At 39.0% G+C, this 15,542-nt stretch overlaps 1 protein-coding gene across 1 annotated transcript in view; it reads right to left on the reverse strand.

Moving 5' to 3' along the window:
• The window catches only part of LOC134375483 (rho GTPase-activating protein 20-like), a 97,838-nt gene extending 87,176 nt beyond the window's left edge, over positions 1-10,662 (reverse strand). Inside the window, exons 1-3 of the mRNA XM_063093943.1 lie at positions 10,633-10,662; positions 7,774-7,881; positions 6,555-6,631 (exon numbers count right to left, since the gene is read on the reverse strand). Of these exons, the coding sequence (XP_062950013.1) occupies positions 6,555-6,631; positions 7,774-7,782 (86 nt within the window). The 5' untranslated portion in view covers positions 7,783-7,881; positions 10,633-10,662. The remainder of the gene's footprint in view (positions 1-6,554; positions 6,632-7,773; positions 7,882-10,632) is intronic.
• Positions 10,663-15,542: the final 4,880 nt, after the last annotated feature.

The raw sequence follows: 15,542 nt of genomic DNA on the forward strand, positions 1-15,542 counted from the left end.
ACATAAAGACTCGCATACAAATATTCTTAACAGCTTTCTTAATAATAACCCCAAACTGCAAGCAACTCAAATGTCTATTGACACATGAATGAGTAAACTAATTGCGGTATACAATGTGCAATGGATACTACTTGGCAATAAAAAGGAACAAACTTCTCATACATACAACATAGATGAATCTCCAAAACATTCTGCTGAGCCCAAAGAGATGGACACAAAAGAATATACGGGACAGAGAGGGATATTTCCATTTGATAAAAAGTACAATACACCAAAAAGATCCTACACTTTATGGACCTAACAATATAGGTTCGAAACATATACAGCAAGAAATTAATAGAATAACAAGTTTGTGAGTCCACAATTGAAGTGGGAAACATTTCATAGCTCTTTTGGCAAGTGACAGAGTAAGAGGATAAAATATTAGGAACAATATTGATTATTTATATAACTGGTAATACTTCACATACATACATGTAATACTCATAAAAACCTAACTATATATCAAGTCATAAAAAATTTCTTAAAATCAGATACCATACTACCATATTCTCTGGTACAGGCCATAAACTTAGAAATTAGCATTAAAAATTATGGCCAAAAGTGAAAACAAAAGAAAATAATATAAAATAAAATAAATAAAATTTCCACTTTATACTAAAAAATATATGAAGTAATAAAATAATTACATTAAGCAATATAATTTATAGGAAGATTTAGCCTCCATGACTTAGAGATAAAAGTCAATGATTTGGTGTCTGAATCATTTCAGAATCATTCTGTCATTTTCATTTAAGCTGATGACCTGTCTACATGAAGCCACAACACATAGAACCTAATGGCCACATAAGATTATAATAGTAACAATGACATTTCTTTACCCAGCTCCTAGGAATGGTCTTTATCTTAAGATACAGAAAATTCTCAAAATTGAATTGATCTTATTGAGGCAATCTAGTATGCTGGCTAAGATAACAAACTTTAGAGTCAGAGAGAAGTAGATTTAAATTTCAACTCTGCTACTTAATAGTTGCAAAACATAAGATAATTTATTTTAAACCTCTAAGATTAAACATCTTTATTTGGAAAATGGAAAAGCCGCCAAACAATGTATACACAAAATATTAGCGTAAAACCTGGCATATGATTCTGCCTTTTGTAGCAACACGGATGAGTCTGGAGAAAATTATGTTAAGTGAAATAAGCCAGACAAGGAAAGAGAAATGCCACATTTTCATTCATTAACTGGGAGGAAAGGAAAGGAAAGGAAAAAGGAAAGGAGAAAGGAAAGGAGGGGAGGGAGGAAGAAAGAAAGGAAGGAGGGAGGGTAGGAGGGAAGGAAGGAAGGAAGAAAAGACCACAACAATACACTGAACTTTCAGAAGGAGAGAACAAATGCTAGGACACTAGAGGGAGAGGAGAGGGAGGGAAAGGGTTTGGGAAGTGAAAGGTTGGGTAAAGGGCCTAAAGAAAAATGATAATTTGTAATAATGAAATGCTAATAATTAAAAATAAAAATTAAAAAATCTTGTACTTTGCAATATGCAAATAATTTTAAGAATTTGATAATATATAAATAACTCTTATAACTCATTAATAAAAATTCAAATAACTAATTAAAGATGGTTTAATTTTAAATATAAATTCCCTCCCAAAAGATACACAAATAGCAAATAAACACTTGAAAATATGCTCAATATCATTAGGGAAACACAAATCAAAACCATAATAAGTAACCTCTTCACACACACAAAGACGGCTATAATCAAAAAGACAGAAAATAATGTTTTGGTAAGTATGTGGAGAAATTGGAACCTTCATATATTGCAGGTGGGAAGGTAGAATGGCAAAGCTGCCTTGAAAAATAGTTTGGCAGTTCCTTAAAAAGTTAAACATAGTGTTACCATAAGACCCAACAATTCTATTCCTAGTATATACCCAAGAAAAATGAAACAGATGTTCACACAAAACTTGTAAAAGAATGTTTACAGCAGTGTTATTCATAAATAGCCAAAAGGTGGAAACAACCTAATTTTCCATCAACTGATGAATAAAGAAACAAAACGTGGTATCTATCCATATAATGGAAGGTTATTTGGCAATAAAAAATTAATGAAGTACTGATAAATGCTACAACATGGATGAACCTTGAAAACACTACACTAACTGAAAGAAGCCAGTCACAAAAAACCACATGGCATATGATTCCAGTTATATGGAATGTCCAGAAGAGGCAAAGAAAGGAAGAAACAGAAAATATAAGAAACAGAAAATAGATGAGTGGTTGCTTAGAGCTAGCAATGGAGTGGGGGTGGGTGGGAGAGAATGAGGGGTTACGGTTAATGGCTACAGGTTTGTTTTTGGAGTATGAAAATGCTCTAAGATGGTGGTGATGGTTGCACATCCCTGTCAATATAATAAAAACCACAGAAGTGTATGCTTTTAATGGCTAAGTTAAACAGTATGAACTGTATCTCAATAAAGCTGTTTTTAAAAAGAAAGAATGTTGTCTGGTCCCTTTTCCAACAAATTACATGATCTGAGAAATCACATTTTTTATTTATAAATGAGAATAGTATCTGTTTCTATCTTTCCACCTCCAGCTATAAGAATACATAAAAGGTATGTAACAGAAACATTTTAGAAAGCTAGTTTCTTCATAGTTTGAAGATGACTGTGTTAGTTGTCTATTGCTGCCTAACAAATTACCCCAAAACATAGCAACTTAAAACAACAAATATTTATTATCTTATACAGTTTCTAAGGGTCAGTAATCAGGGATTTCCTTAGCTGGGTGGGTATGGCTCATATCTCTTATGAGGCTGCAGTCAAGCTTTCATCTGGGGCTGCCATCTCTGAAGACTTGACTGGAATTGGAAAGTCTGCTTCCAAGCTCATCATGTGGCTGTTACTCGGAGGCTTCAGTTCCTCTGCTGTGGGTCTCTCCACAGGACTGCTCATGAAATGGCATCCCCCAGATCAAGTGATCAGAGAAAGAGAGTGTGAGAGCAATCAAGAGGGAAGCTTCTTTCATAACCTAAACTCAGAAGCCACACAACATCACTTTTGTCAAATCCTATTGGTTACACAGATCAATTGTGATGCAACATAGAAGGGGATTAGGGGCCAACCCCGTGGCGCACTCGGGAGAGTGCGGCGCTGGGAGCCCAAGCAGTGCTCCCGCCGCGGGTTCGGATCCTATATAAGGATGGCCGGTGCGCTCACTGGCTGAGCGCGGTGCGGCCGGTTACAAAAATGACAAAAAAAAAAAAAAAAAAAAAAAAACGTAGAAGGGGATTAGGCCAGGGTGTGACTACCAGGAGGTGAGAACCACTGGGGGCCACTGTGTAGGCTGGCTATTAAAATAACATTATGATAATAAACAGACAAAAAATCCCACATAAGCAAATGTTTGAGCTTTGCACTGAAAGAGGATACTACTTATTCCTCAGCAGTGTGACAGATGCACTCTCGGAGATGTATTAAGAGTTGCAATAAAAGGGTTTGCAAGGACCATTCATATTGTTTTCCATTCTACTTGTTGCTGAGTTGCTATCAGAATAAAGGAACACAAAATTGTAGAGTTGAGGGCTACATGAAATATTCAGTCAACTTCAATCCACCCCTCCCCCATCACTGACAGATGAAGGAAAAGTCCCAGTCACAGAAAGGATAGGTGACTCTACCAGGGTCATATAGCACTAGAGCAGGGACCTAGAATCCACTCTCTGTGTCTTCCCATTACACTAGGAACTAGGTGTCAGAAAACTAATGGCAGTGATAATATACATGATATAGTAAATATGTGAGCATAAAGTCAACATACATTAAATAGCTGCTTACTCCAGAATTGACATTTCTTTGTGTGGCTTTTCAACACTGGCAGTGTTATACTATGTCAGGCAGCTGCAGACTCATCCCTTTTTCCATTCCAACTGAGAGCTGACCTACTTAGCTAGGGGAATAAAGAAATCAATCATTCAGTTCAGCTAATATTTACAAAATATCTGTTCTATAGCCAGCACTGAACATTTAGATTTGGAAAAGCAGAAAATACGGTCTCTTCACTCAAAGAGCAGACAGTCAAGTTGAGAAGATAAGCCTAAACCTGGAACACCCAGAAAACTAGACATTATGTGACAGGGTACCAGACAGATTGATATATTTTAATGATTTTATTTAACAAAAACTTATATAGCAATCACAATATGCCAAATACATTATAATATTAACACTTTTAATCCCCTTTGAGGTCACCCCATTTTACGAGGAAAGTGAGGCCTGAGGAGGTTAAGTAACTGCAAAAATTCTCACAGCTGGTAAGAAGATCCAGGGTTCAAACCCAGGAAGAATATGGCTCCAGAGTCCAAACTTTCTTAACCACAGTAATATTAAGCTTCTTGCTAAAAGTAACAATTATTCTTCTGCTTCCTTCATATGTCTTTTTCTCAAGGTTCTGACGGAAAGTCAATCAAGAAATGCCAAAACTCCTTTGAGAAACCCTAACTTTCAAGCTGTACAGGAGAAGGGATTTATCTTGCAGTGAAGATGTACTACAGTGAGGATGTCTTAGGATAGCCTGCTATCCCATGAACAATGGTGAGGAAGGATGAATAAACATGCATTAATGAGAGTGCTTTGCTGGTGCCAAAATGAAAGATAAAATTGAATCAGAACTGTGATTAGAAAATTATGCTAAAGTTGGAATGAAGAAATTAAATGGATGTGCTGTCCTGCAAGTACAAAAATAAATTTTTACCCTGTCAAAGCCCACTAGAACGTGGGGAGACAATATAATCTCCTAAAGATTTCCTCCCAGCATCATACCATAAAAAATTAGCACATTGTACCAGGAGCAAATGTATTTGATTGTTTTTAATGAATATAGAAAGCAGTTTAAAAAGAATAAAGTGATATGTGGGCCTGAGAAAACTTTTGACTAACAAAGCAATGAAGTCCATTTTGGTAAAAATTTGCCAATTTTGCCACTAGCATAAATTTCACAAATAATACCAATCAACAAGAAAGTCTCTTATGTATTGGCTACCTGAAGGAGGTCAGGAAAGTCAGAAACTATTATGGTAAACTACTAAATTCCTCTCTCGGTTTGGAAATGGAGCCACTCCTTCATTCACTCACTCATCCAACAAATAGTAATTGAACATCAAGTATGTACAAGGCATTATTTTATTAACAGATGTATGCTAGGACACTGAAGAGAACATGATATATAAGGTGATTCCAATGAAGTGTGATTGAGTGCTATGACTAAAAGATACGCAGGGTTCTATAGGAGCATGAATATTATTTATGAGGCATTAGAGGAGTTTCTGAAGCAAGTGACATTTGAGCCATGATTAGAGAGTATGGTGGGTTTAGGAAATTGTAAGCATTAGAATTCAGAGTATACAGAATGGGAGAAAATATTTGCAAATTATACATCTGACAAGGGATTAATATCTAGAATGTGCAATGGTTAGAGCTTGGTGTTGTAACACCAAGGTCAAGGGTTTGTATCCCTGTACAGGTCAGCCACAAAAAACAAACAAAAGCAGCAACAGAATATAGAAGGAACTCAAACAGCTTAACAGTAAAAAAATAAAAAAATCTGATTAGAAAATGTGTAAGGGGGCTGAATAGACATTTCTCAAAGAAGATCTACAAATGGCCAACCAGTACCTGAAAAAATGCTCAACATCATTAAGCATCAGGAAAATGCAAATCAAAACCATACTGAGATATCATCTCACCCCAGTTAGACTGGCTATTGTCAAAAAGACAAAGAATAACAAATGCTGGCAAGGATGCAGAGAAAGGGGAATCCTTTTACATTGTTGGTGGGACTGTAAATTTTAAAGCCATATGGAAAACAGTATGGAGCCTCCTCAAACAACTACAGATAGAACTACCACACAAACCAGCAATCCAACTACTGTGTATATAACCCAAAGGAATGGAAATCATCATGTTGAAGGGATATCTGCACTCCCAAGTTCATCAAAGCTCTTTCTACAATAGTCGAGATACTGAACCAACCTAAATGTCCATCAACAATAACTGGATAAGGAAAATGTGGTATATATACACAATGGAATACTACTAAGCCATAAAAGAGAATGAAATTTTGCCATTCACAGCAACATGGATGAGCTTGGAGAAAATTATGTTAAGTGAAATAAGCCAGGCACAGAAAGAGAAATACTGCATGTCCTCATTCATAAGTGGGAGATAATAAAGACAAAGAAGCAACCAAGCATACATACCAGCTCTAAAAGGCTTTATAATTCCCATAAAGAATAGATCTTATTAAATAATCTCAGAACAAATGTCAAATTTCCTATTATTAATTAGAGAATTCTGGTACTAATAAAACAAAACCCCACACGTAAAAAAATGTGATGTGAAACACTCTTCGTCTAATATAATGTTCCAAGCACATACCAATGTATAATATCAGAGTACTTCAAAAAGTTCGTGGAAGAATAGAATTAAAAAACAATATGGATCTTTCCGTGAACTTTCTGAAGCACCCTCAAATAAAACTTAGCACTCACCTGGTACCAGGCCGCTTTTGTAAGGCTTTACCCAGGATATGAGATGGAGCACTCCTCCTCCTTTCTGCTTCCATTTTCTGTGAGGAAAAAAATATTGAAATGAAGACCATGTGGCTTATAAGGGAAGTAAATGTTGATTTTCAACTCAAATCAACAAATTTTGTATTGCCTATCTTTACCTACTAAGGAACCTAAATTTCATTATGGAGATAAACTATAACATCAAAAATGGGATAGTAAGTGTCAAACATGGTATAGGCAGTGTTTCTTATGAGAATAAACAGGTTAAATGTTGATCTGAGTATTTGGGAAAAGTAAGATCATAACCATTACTATTGCTTATCATGTGTCAGGCCCTATGTTAAAGGCTGGACATAGATTATCTCATTTATACCCCAAAATGTCATCAGGGTAGGAACTACTATTCCTATCTCATAGGCAGGACAGGCCCCAAACTGAGCTTCAAGGAAAGACAGTACTTGGAAAGATCCAGTAAAAGAGAAGAAAAAAACTGTTAAAGTGAAGGCATAGAGACTAAATTTTTACATAAACATTTAATCAACTTTTAAATTTTGTTCTACATTGAAATATTTGCACATTTGGGAATCTCTTCCTCCAAATAGGCTTTTTTAGTGTAACTTTTTTTAAAAAAAGAAAAAAATCATTTTTTCTCTTCTAGGTGGTATATTAATAGAAGATAAACTGGATAAGTCAGGTACTCTGTTTCCAATGACCTAAAATTTGTGGTGAATGAGGTTTGGATTGTCCAGATAATTACTCTCTAAATTCAATCTTAATATCTCTAGATACAGCCAGAGAGCCTGCCACTAGAGACAGATGAGTAAAATTAACAATATAACCACAAATAGCCATGAGGGAAGTTCAGGCTGTGTCACACTAAAGCCATTCTTCCTGCTATACCCTTTCGCCCTATCCTAACCAGAAGTCTCACCCATGTCTGTGGGTGGGCCTAGGGCAGTCATGCTTGGGAACTGGATGTTGCTCTAATAGGAACCATATAAAACTAACCAGCTGGCTCAGTGTCAGTATCTCATTACATGACTCATAAAGGAACTGTTTCTTGGCTAGTAAAATAAAACCTACATCCTAGCATAGGAAGAGAGGAGGAATCATCCAGTGGGAAGGGGATACTGAAATTCTTTGGCACAATTCTTATCCCACAAATTCACAATGGCCCCAGGGATCTCTCCCAACTTACTGTTGTCATCACTGCTCTGGCCTTAGTGTTTCTGTTCCCCTCATTAATCTTTTGGCTCACATACGGAGTCTGTACACCCAAATCTTCTTACCACAGCTGAGACAGCAGCTGAAACAATTATTTAAAACACTGATCAAAGACAAGAAACAAATGGGTTAAGAAACAGAGAATATCAAACATATTGATCAGGAGTTATTAACCAGGAATCAGTTTCAGGCCAGGTTACTTGTATAACATTTTTTGCATGATGTATATTTATTTGGTGCTTTTCTTCTAGAGAAACAGCCCACAGCTGTCAGATTTCCATAAGAGTCTAATCTCTCCCAACCCTAGTGATTTCAATCACCTAGTTTATATATTCTATCTTGCTAGTCTCATCTCACTATTTCTATTAGTCACACCTCTTCGGAACCTCAGGAATCTAACATCCTGAGGCTAATGTAACTGCACAGGTTGCAGGGAGAAAGGAAATTTGGAAGACAAGTATTTGTATAGCAGGATACAGCAGCACCTCCCAATGTGAAGAGTCTCAGTAATGGAATACTGCATTGATTTTACTACAAAAAAAGTGGCAGTTTATTCATATGCATCAAGCTATAGTCTAAATTTTTTGCAGGATTCTGTTTCGCCTTCAGACCTTGGCTTGATTCCTACTACCTGTACTGTATTGTTACAGCAGTAGTTACACCAATTATCTGGTTGGTGTTATTGTTGGATTCCTGCCAACACAGGCAATGGTAAAGCTACGTGACAACACCAATTGTGTGGCTAGGCAATTCATAACTAAAGCCAAAACATTTCATTATTTTAGTTATACTAAGTTTCCACTTGTACTGTCAGGGCTAGGGCTCAGACACTTCAAAGCCATTGTACAGACTGGGTCATAGACCCCTCACACACAGGTCCACACTAGGTAATTGGGAAAGATCCCGGGAGCCATTGGCAGTCCTCAGCAGTAGCAGCAGAAGCAGCAGTGGTGGTGGCTTCCCAGGACATCCTGGGGACACCAGCAGCAACAGCTTGCAGCAATGGCCTCCAGCAGCAGTAGCTTTATTTGTAATAGTCAAAACTTGGAAATAATCCAGATGTCCACTAATAGGTGAATAGATAAACAAACTGTGGTCTATCTCTACAGTAGAATACTACTCAGCAATGAAATTAACTATCAGTACATGCAAATCCACAGATGAATCTCAAACCAAAAGAAGCCAGGCAAATGTAAAGTCTGATTCCGTTTATATAAAAGTCTTGAAAATGCAAATTAACCTACAGCAACAGAAAGCAGGCCCGTGGGTGCCTGGGAATGGGGAGAGACTAAAGGGATTAGAAAGGGACAGGACGGACCTTCGAGGGATGATGAATATATCCCTTACCTTGACTGTGGAGATGGTTTCACATGCATCAAACTTATGTCAAAACTCATAAATTTACAATACTTTAAATATGTACAGTTAGCTGTATGTCAATTATACCTCAATGAAGCTGTTGAAAAATTTTAGCTCCTCAGTTGAACCAGCCACATTTCAAGAGCCATATGTAGCACAGTGGCTACTAAACGGGACATTATAAATAAAGAACAGTTCCATCAATGCACAAAGTTCCACTCAACAGGACAGCTCTAGACCAGGGGTCAGGAAACTACACAACAGGGAATAACAGCATGTTTTTCTAAATAAAGTTTTACTGGAACACACAAGCCCATTCATATGCATATTGTTCACAGTGCTACAATGGCAGAGCTGAGGAACTGCAACAGAGTAGGTATGTCCTGCAATCCTAAAATATTACCTGGTCCTTTAAGAAAAGGTTTGCTGACCCTGCTCTAAACCATAAATTCTGAGGACAGGAATCATATCTGCCTTGTTCACCACTGTACATAACCTGACTAGCATTGATGAAACACCTAATATGTAGCAAGCACTACTCTAGGCACAGGGAGGTAGCCTTGAACAATATAGAGAAGGTCCCTATCTCAATATTTTCACAATCTGGGGAGAGATACAGGTAACAGATGAAAAGCAAGTAAATAAAATATCAAACAAGGATGAATGCTGAGATGACAATAAAGCAGAAGGTACAGAGCATGACTGTGGGGCAACTTCCATTTAGGTAGTCGGGACAGCCCTGTGGGAGAACCTAAGGTCTGAACAACATGAAACAGTCAACACTGCAAAGACACCATGGCCTCAAAACAGGAATGCATTTGATGATTTGATGTATGAGAAAGAAGGCCCACGTGGCTAGAGAACACACAAATGAGGACGAAAAGAGGTCTAAATGTTGTTATAAATGTGACCAAAAGCCACTACAAAATTTTAAGCAGGTGAGCAACATTATCAATTTACATTTACACTGAGTAAAAAGTCGGAAAAGGGCAAAGCAACCTTTCATTTATTGGGCAAGTACTACTTGATAAATGATGCTATTCTTTAATTATTCCCCCTTTACCAGTATGCTTAATAACACTCAGAACTGTTCAGGAAAATGTCTTATTTTCTCGCCAATTCTGTAAGTTTACAAAAATAAAAAATGCTTTAAAACCTCTGTCAATTACTTAACATTCATTTATTTTCCCAAATGTAGCACTAAACTGGTAAATTCATACGTGTTATTTAGGAAGACTTGAACAGACACACACACACACACACACACACACACACTCTCTCTCTCTCTCTCTCTCTCTCTCTCTCTCTCTCTCTCTCTCTCTCTCCCCCTTCCATCTCTGAAGGGGAAAAGCGACAAGGACAAACCGCAGCTTGAATACATCAAAGGCTGAGCCGGCACTACAGCCCATACATCATCAAGCTCACGACACCCCTAGATGGCTCTGCAACACGATTAAGGTCCTTCGGAACTTACATACACTCCTAGACGGCGTACAGATCTCACTTCTCTTCAACTGACCTCCAGCCGACCCACGATCCTGTTGGGAAGATTTATGAAAGACAGTAAGATCAGTACAAGCAGGGAGCTAGAGGTATAGGTGCAATGCCTTAAGATATTTCCTAAGTAAGAGCTACATGATCCCTCCAATCGCATCTTCTTTCCAGAGAAGCTGGAAGAGCACCGCCACGATGAGGAACAAAAATGGCCAAATATCCAATATTGTAAGGTTTTGTGCTTGGAGTAAGGGGGCGGGGATGGTGGCAGACACGGCTAGAAACATCTAAATCAGTGTCTAAGAGCGGCCCACGTGCACTTGCTCAGGGAACTGTTCCAAGGAAACCCGACCCCGATCGGAATGCTCCCGCCACACCGCGGCCATGTTGATCGGAATGGCAACGCTACAAGTAGTTGCCCACATCCCTCCTCCCAGCTTTGACAGGGAACACGTGCCACCCCCACGCCCACACAGACACCGAGATCACTTTCCAGCTCTGCCCAAATCCCGAGGGCCAGGGGACGAGTGCAGGGCGAAGACTCCCCACCTCGGCCCTCGCGACCCCCTGACACAGCCCCCGGCTCCCACACGGCCCGGCTCTAAGCCAAGCCAAACCTCCATGTACCCGAGTGTCGACCGTTAGCATCTATAGTCGCACCTCCAAACTCTGACCACCACCTCGGAGACCTGCGGCCGATCCAGGACCGTCCAGCAGGGCACGGGAACACCTCCCCTCCCCAAATTATCATAGAGCAGCCGCACCTCTGCGGCTAGATGAGGGGGCTGAGCCCGTCCACCTACCTTCTAAGTGGCTGGCTGCTGCGCCCACGCAGATGCCGGCGGTCCTGATGACTTCGGAGATGACCCTGCCAAGGGGCGATGCGCGCCCAGACAACCTCGGGGGACTCAGGGTCCAAGCACGCAGAGGGGCTGGGGGAAGGTGACCCCCCCAGTCCAGGCCCCAGGCCCGGACTGAGGGAGGAGCTAGGCTGCCGATCCTGCGGCGGGTGGAGACGGGGAGGGAGGCTGCGGGTCGCTCAGAGACGGGTTAAGACTTCGGAGACGGGTTAAGACCGGAGACGGGTTAAGACTTCAGAGATCAATAAGGCAGCTGGTACCGGAGTGAACCGAGAGACAGCAGTGCGGTCGTCGTCAGGGGCAACAGAACACGCGAAGGCCCTGAATGGAACACCGAGGGCCACAAGCCTCCAGCATTAAAGCCCCGTGACGGCATCCAGCTCACGTGACACGGTGGCGGGCTCGGAGGGCGTGCACGGGGAGAGGGAGCTGCGGCAGCGGCAGCCAAGGGCACGAGACCCCGCTCAGCATCCTCACCTTCTTGGTGCCGGGGCATCCGGCGATGAGAGACACTCCTGTCAGGGAAGAGGAGTGCCCCGGCTGCCCCCACTAGAGTCTCCTGCTGGGGGGACATCGCTTCCATGAAGAAAATGTTCAAGCAAATCCCATTCCAGGAGGAGGCTTCACGGTCATGTCTGCGGGCTGGCGGCCAGAGGGGAGAGGACGTGCAGGCTGAGGCGCCCGTGCTCAGGCGGGGCGCCGAGCTCCGGGTGTGGGCAGCGCGCCTCCCGTGTCGAGACCATGTATCGCCGCCTGCGCTCGGCACCTCCAGCTGAAGGCGATTTCGGTGGCAACGGCCTGTCAGTGCCGGCCCGCCCCGCCTCGGGTCCACCCCCTCCGCCGTCCACAGGCCTCTGTGCTCTATGGATGGGTTTAACAGCCTATTGGACACAGGTAAAAAAAAAAAAAAAATCAATAAATTATAAGATAGGTCAGTGTAAATATCCAGAATGAACCATTGAGAAAAAAAGAGGTGGAAAACACAGAAGAGAAGGCAAGCAACAGAGGACACAGCCATAAAGTCTAACACTTTATAATTGGAATCTCAGAAAGACAGAAAGTAGAATGGACCAGAAGAAATATTTTTAAAGATAATGGCCTAGAATTTTTCAAAACTGCTGAAAAGCATCAACTTGCAGATTCATGAATTTCTATGAAAATTAAAAGAAAAAAATTTAAAGAAATCTACATCTAACAAAACATGGGAAGTTTAGTGAATATGAAAGATAAAGACAAAAATTTAAGAGCATTCAGAGAAAAGTGGACTATTTCCTTCAAAGAAACAACAAATAGATTGAGAGCTGGCATTTCAACAGAAAAGAAAAAAGAAACCAGAAGACGATTAAAATACATTTTCAAAGCTCTGAAAAATAATTACTGCCAAACAAGGTATCTATATTCAAAAAAAAAAAAAAAAGATATTTAACTCAGCAAAAATATCCCTCAAGAATGCAGGTAAAAAAATTTCCAGGAAAAGCAAAGCTAAGAGAATTGATCACTTCCAGTATGTCATTAAAGAAAATAACAAAAGTATTCTTTAGAATTTTAAATTGAATATATGTATGAAGAATTGAGAGAACAAAAGGGTGAGAGTGAGGTAAAATAACTGTTTAAAACAACAATAATAGTATCTTCTTAGTTTAAAATAAACAGAATTAAAATACTCAAAAACTGTAGTGTATAAGTCAGGAAGATGTGAAAATATTTCCGAGGTCCTTGCATTGCCCAGGAAGAGGGTAAAAATGCAATTAACAATAAATATTAAGCTTTGATAAAGTGATATATCTTAATATTTAGAGTAATTACTAAAAAAATCATAAGAGCATGTAACTACTAAGGAAACAAAGATTAAATAATTAAAGTTATCAATTCAGTAACTAGAAACCTAAATAACTAAAAAACTCCTTGTCTAAAAGCTAGGAAAAAAACAGCAAATTAAACCTAAGGGGAGTAAAACTAAAGAAATAATAGTGTAATGCCAATAAAAATCCAAATAGATTTTTAGGTAAGAATTGAAAAGCTGATTCTAAAATTTCTATGGATGATCCAGCAATCCCACTACTGGGTATATGCCCAAAAGAATGGGAACCATCATGTCAAAGAGATACTTGCATTCCCATGTTTACTGCAGCTCTATTTATAAAAGCCAAGATATGGAACCCACCTAAATGTGCATCGACAGATGACTGGATAAAGAAAATATGGCATATATACACAGTGGAATACTACTCAGCCATAAAAAAGAATGAAATTCTGCCATTTGGAACAACATGGATGAACTTGGAGAAAATTATGTTAAGTGAATAAGCCAGGCACAGAAAAAGAAATACTGCATGTCCTCACTCATAAATGGGGCTAAAAAAGAAACAGCAAACACAATAAGACATGGAACTTTCAGAAGGAGAGATCAGAGCTATAGTTGTTAGAAGGGGAAGGGGAGTGGGAGGAGGGTTAGGGAGAAATTGGTTAATGGACACAAAGAATGAGTAAGTTTATAACAATGAATATGTCAACTATACTGATTTGATCATCACGTACTGTACGTAAATACTGATAGTCAATTCTGTACCCCACAAATATGATAATCAATTATGTTGCAATTAAAAATAAAATTAAAAAATAAAATTTGTATGGAATTACAAAGGTCTAAGAATAAACACAGCATTCTTGAAGAATTAGGTGAGATAATTTTCTTTACCAGGTACCAAGACTTCTGAAAAATCTCCATTATCAAGATAGTGCAATACTACATAAGGAGAAGACAAATGGATTTAGTAGATTAAAAAGATGGGTATTTCAAAAGAGGCTGGAATCGTGAAGGAAAAAAATGGAAAAAACAAAATTTCTGAAATCAAAAATTCAGAAAGAATTGACTGTAAATCAGACACAATAGAAAAAAAAAAAACCAATAAACCTGAAGACAGGTAAACTGAAATTATCTAAACTATCCATACAACTTAAGATTAAGTAGTCAAGTAACTAGAAATCACAACTGACTTTAACATAAGAAAAAAATTTTAATATCCCTATATATACTAAAGAATTCATAATTAAAAACTTTCTGACAAAAATTCTCCAAGTACCACTGGCTTCAATGGTGAATTCTACCAAGCTCTTAAGGGTAAAACAATCTTACACAAAAACATCCAATTCCTCTTATGTGGCAAGTATAACCCTTACATCAAAACCTGCAAAGGACGTTATAAAAAAAAATTATAGGGCCGGCCCCATGGCTCACTTGGGTGAGTGCGCTGCTGGTAACACCGAGGCCGCAGGTTCGGATCCTATATGGGGATGGCCGGTGCGCTCACTGGCTGAGCGTGGTGCAGACACCACCATGCTGAGGGTTGCAATCCCCTTACCAGTCAAAAAAAAAAAAAAAATTATAGACCAGTTTCACTCATGAACATTAAAGCAAAAATTCTTAACCAAATACTAGAAAATTGAACCAAGCAATATATAAAAAGGATAGTACAGAATGACCAATTTGGGTCTTACGCAGGAATGCAAAAATTGATAAATATAATTCAGCATATTAACCAATTAAAGGAGAAAAACTGTAAATCATCTTAGTACATGTACAAAAAGCACTTGACTAAATTATGCCCCTTCATAATTTAAAAAAGAAAAGCACTCAACAAAGAAGGAATAGAAGGGAACTTCCTCAAAATTTGATGAAAGACAACTATGAGGTAGGTAAAAAGACTTTGGTTAACTTTCTAGCTCTATGTCCTTGGCAACCTGATAACAGTAGCATGTCCACAAGCTTTATGCTTATAGTAAAAATGACGTCTCATTGGTAGAATGAATCTGGACTTGAAGAACTATCAATAATATGATAGGAAGTACAAATTCAGGCTTTCTTGTAATGAACATGTCCCCTACAGAAACCCTGTAAGAGATAGCTGTAGCGTTGTTACAAGAGATAGCAGCTTCTGAGGGCATGAAGCTTCTATGCCAGGATGGTTCTCCCATCCACTCAATGTGGATCTTGTCTCCTTGTACCTGAAACTCTCACCTGGGAACCAAA

The sequence above is a fragment of the Cynocephalus volans genome, chromosome 4 (genome assembly GCF_027409185.1).
Source record: "Cynocephalus volans isolate mCynVol1 chromosome 4, mCynVol1.pri, whole genome shotgun sequence".
Classification (NCBI taxonomy): domain Eukaryota; kingdom Metazoa; phylum Chordata; class Mammalia; order Dermoptera; family Cynocephalidae; genus Cynocephalus; species Cynocephalus volans.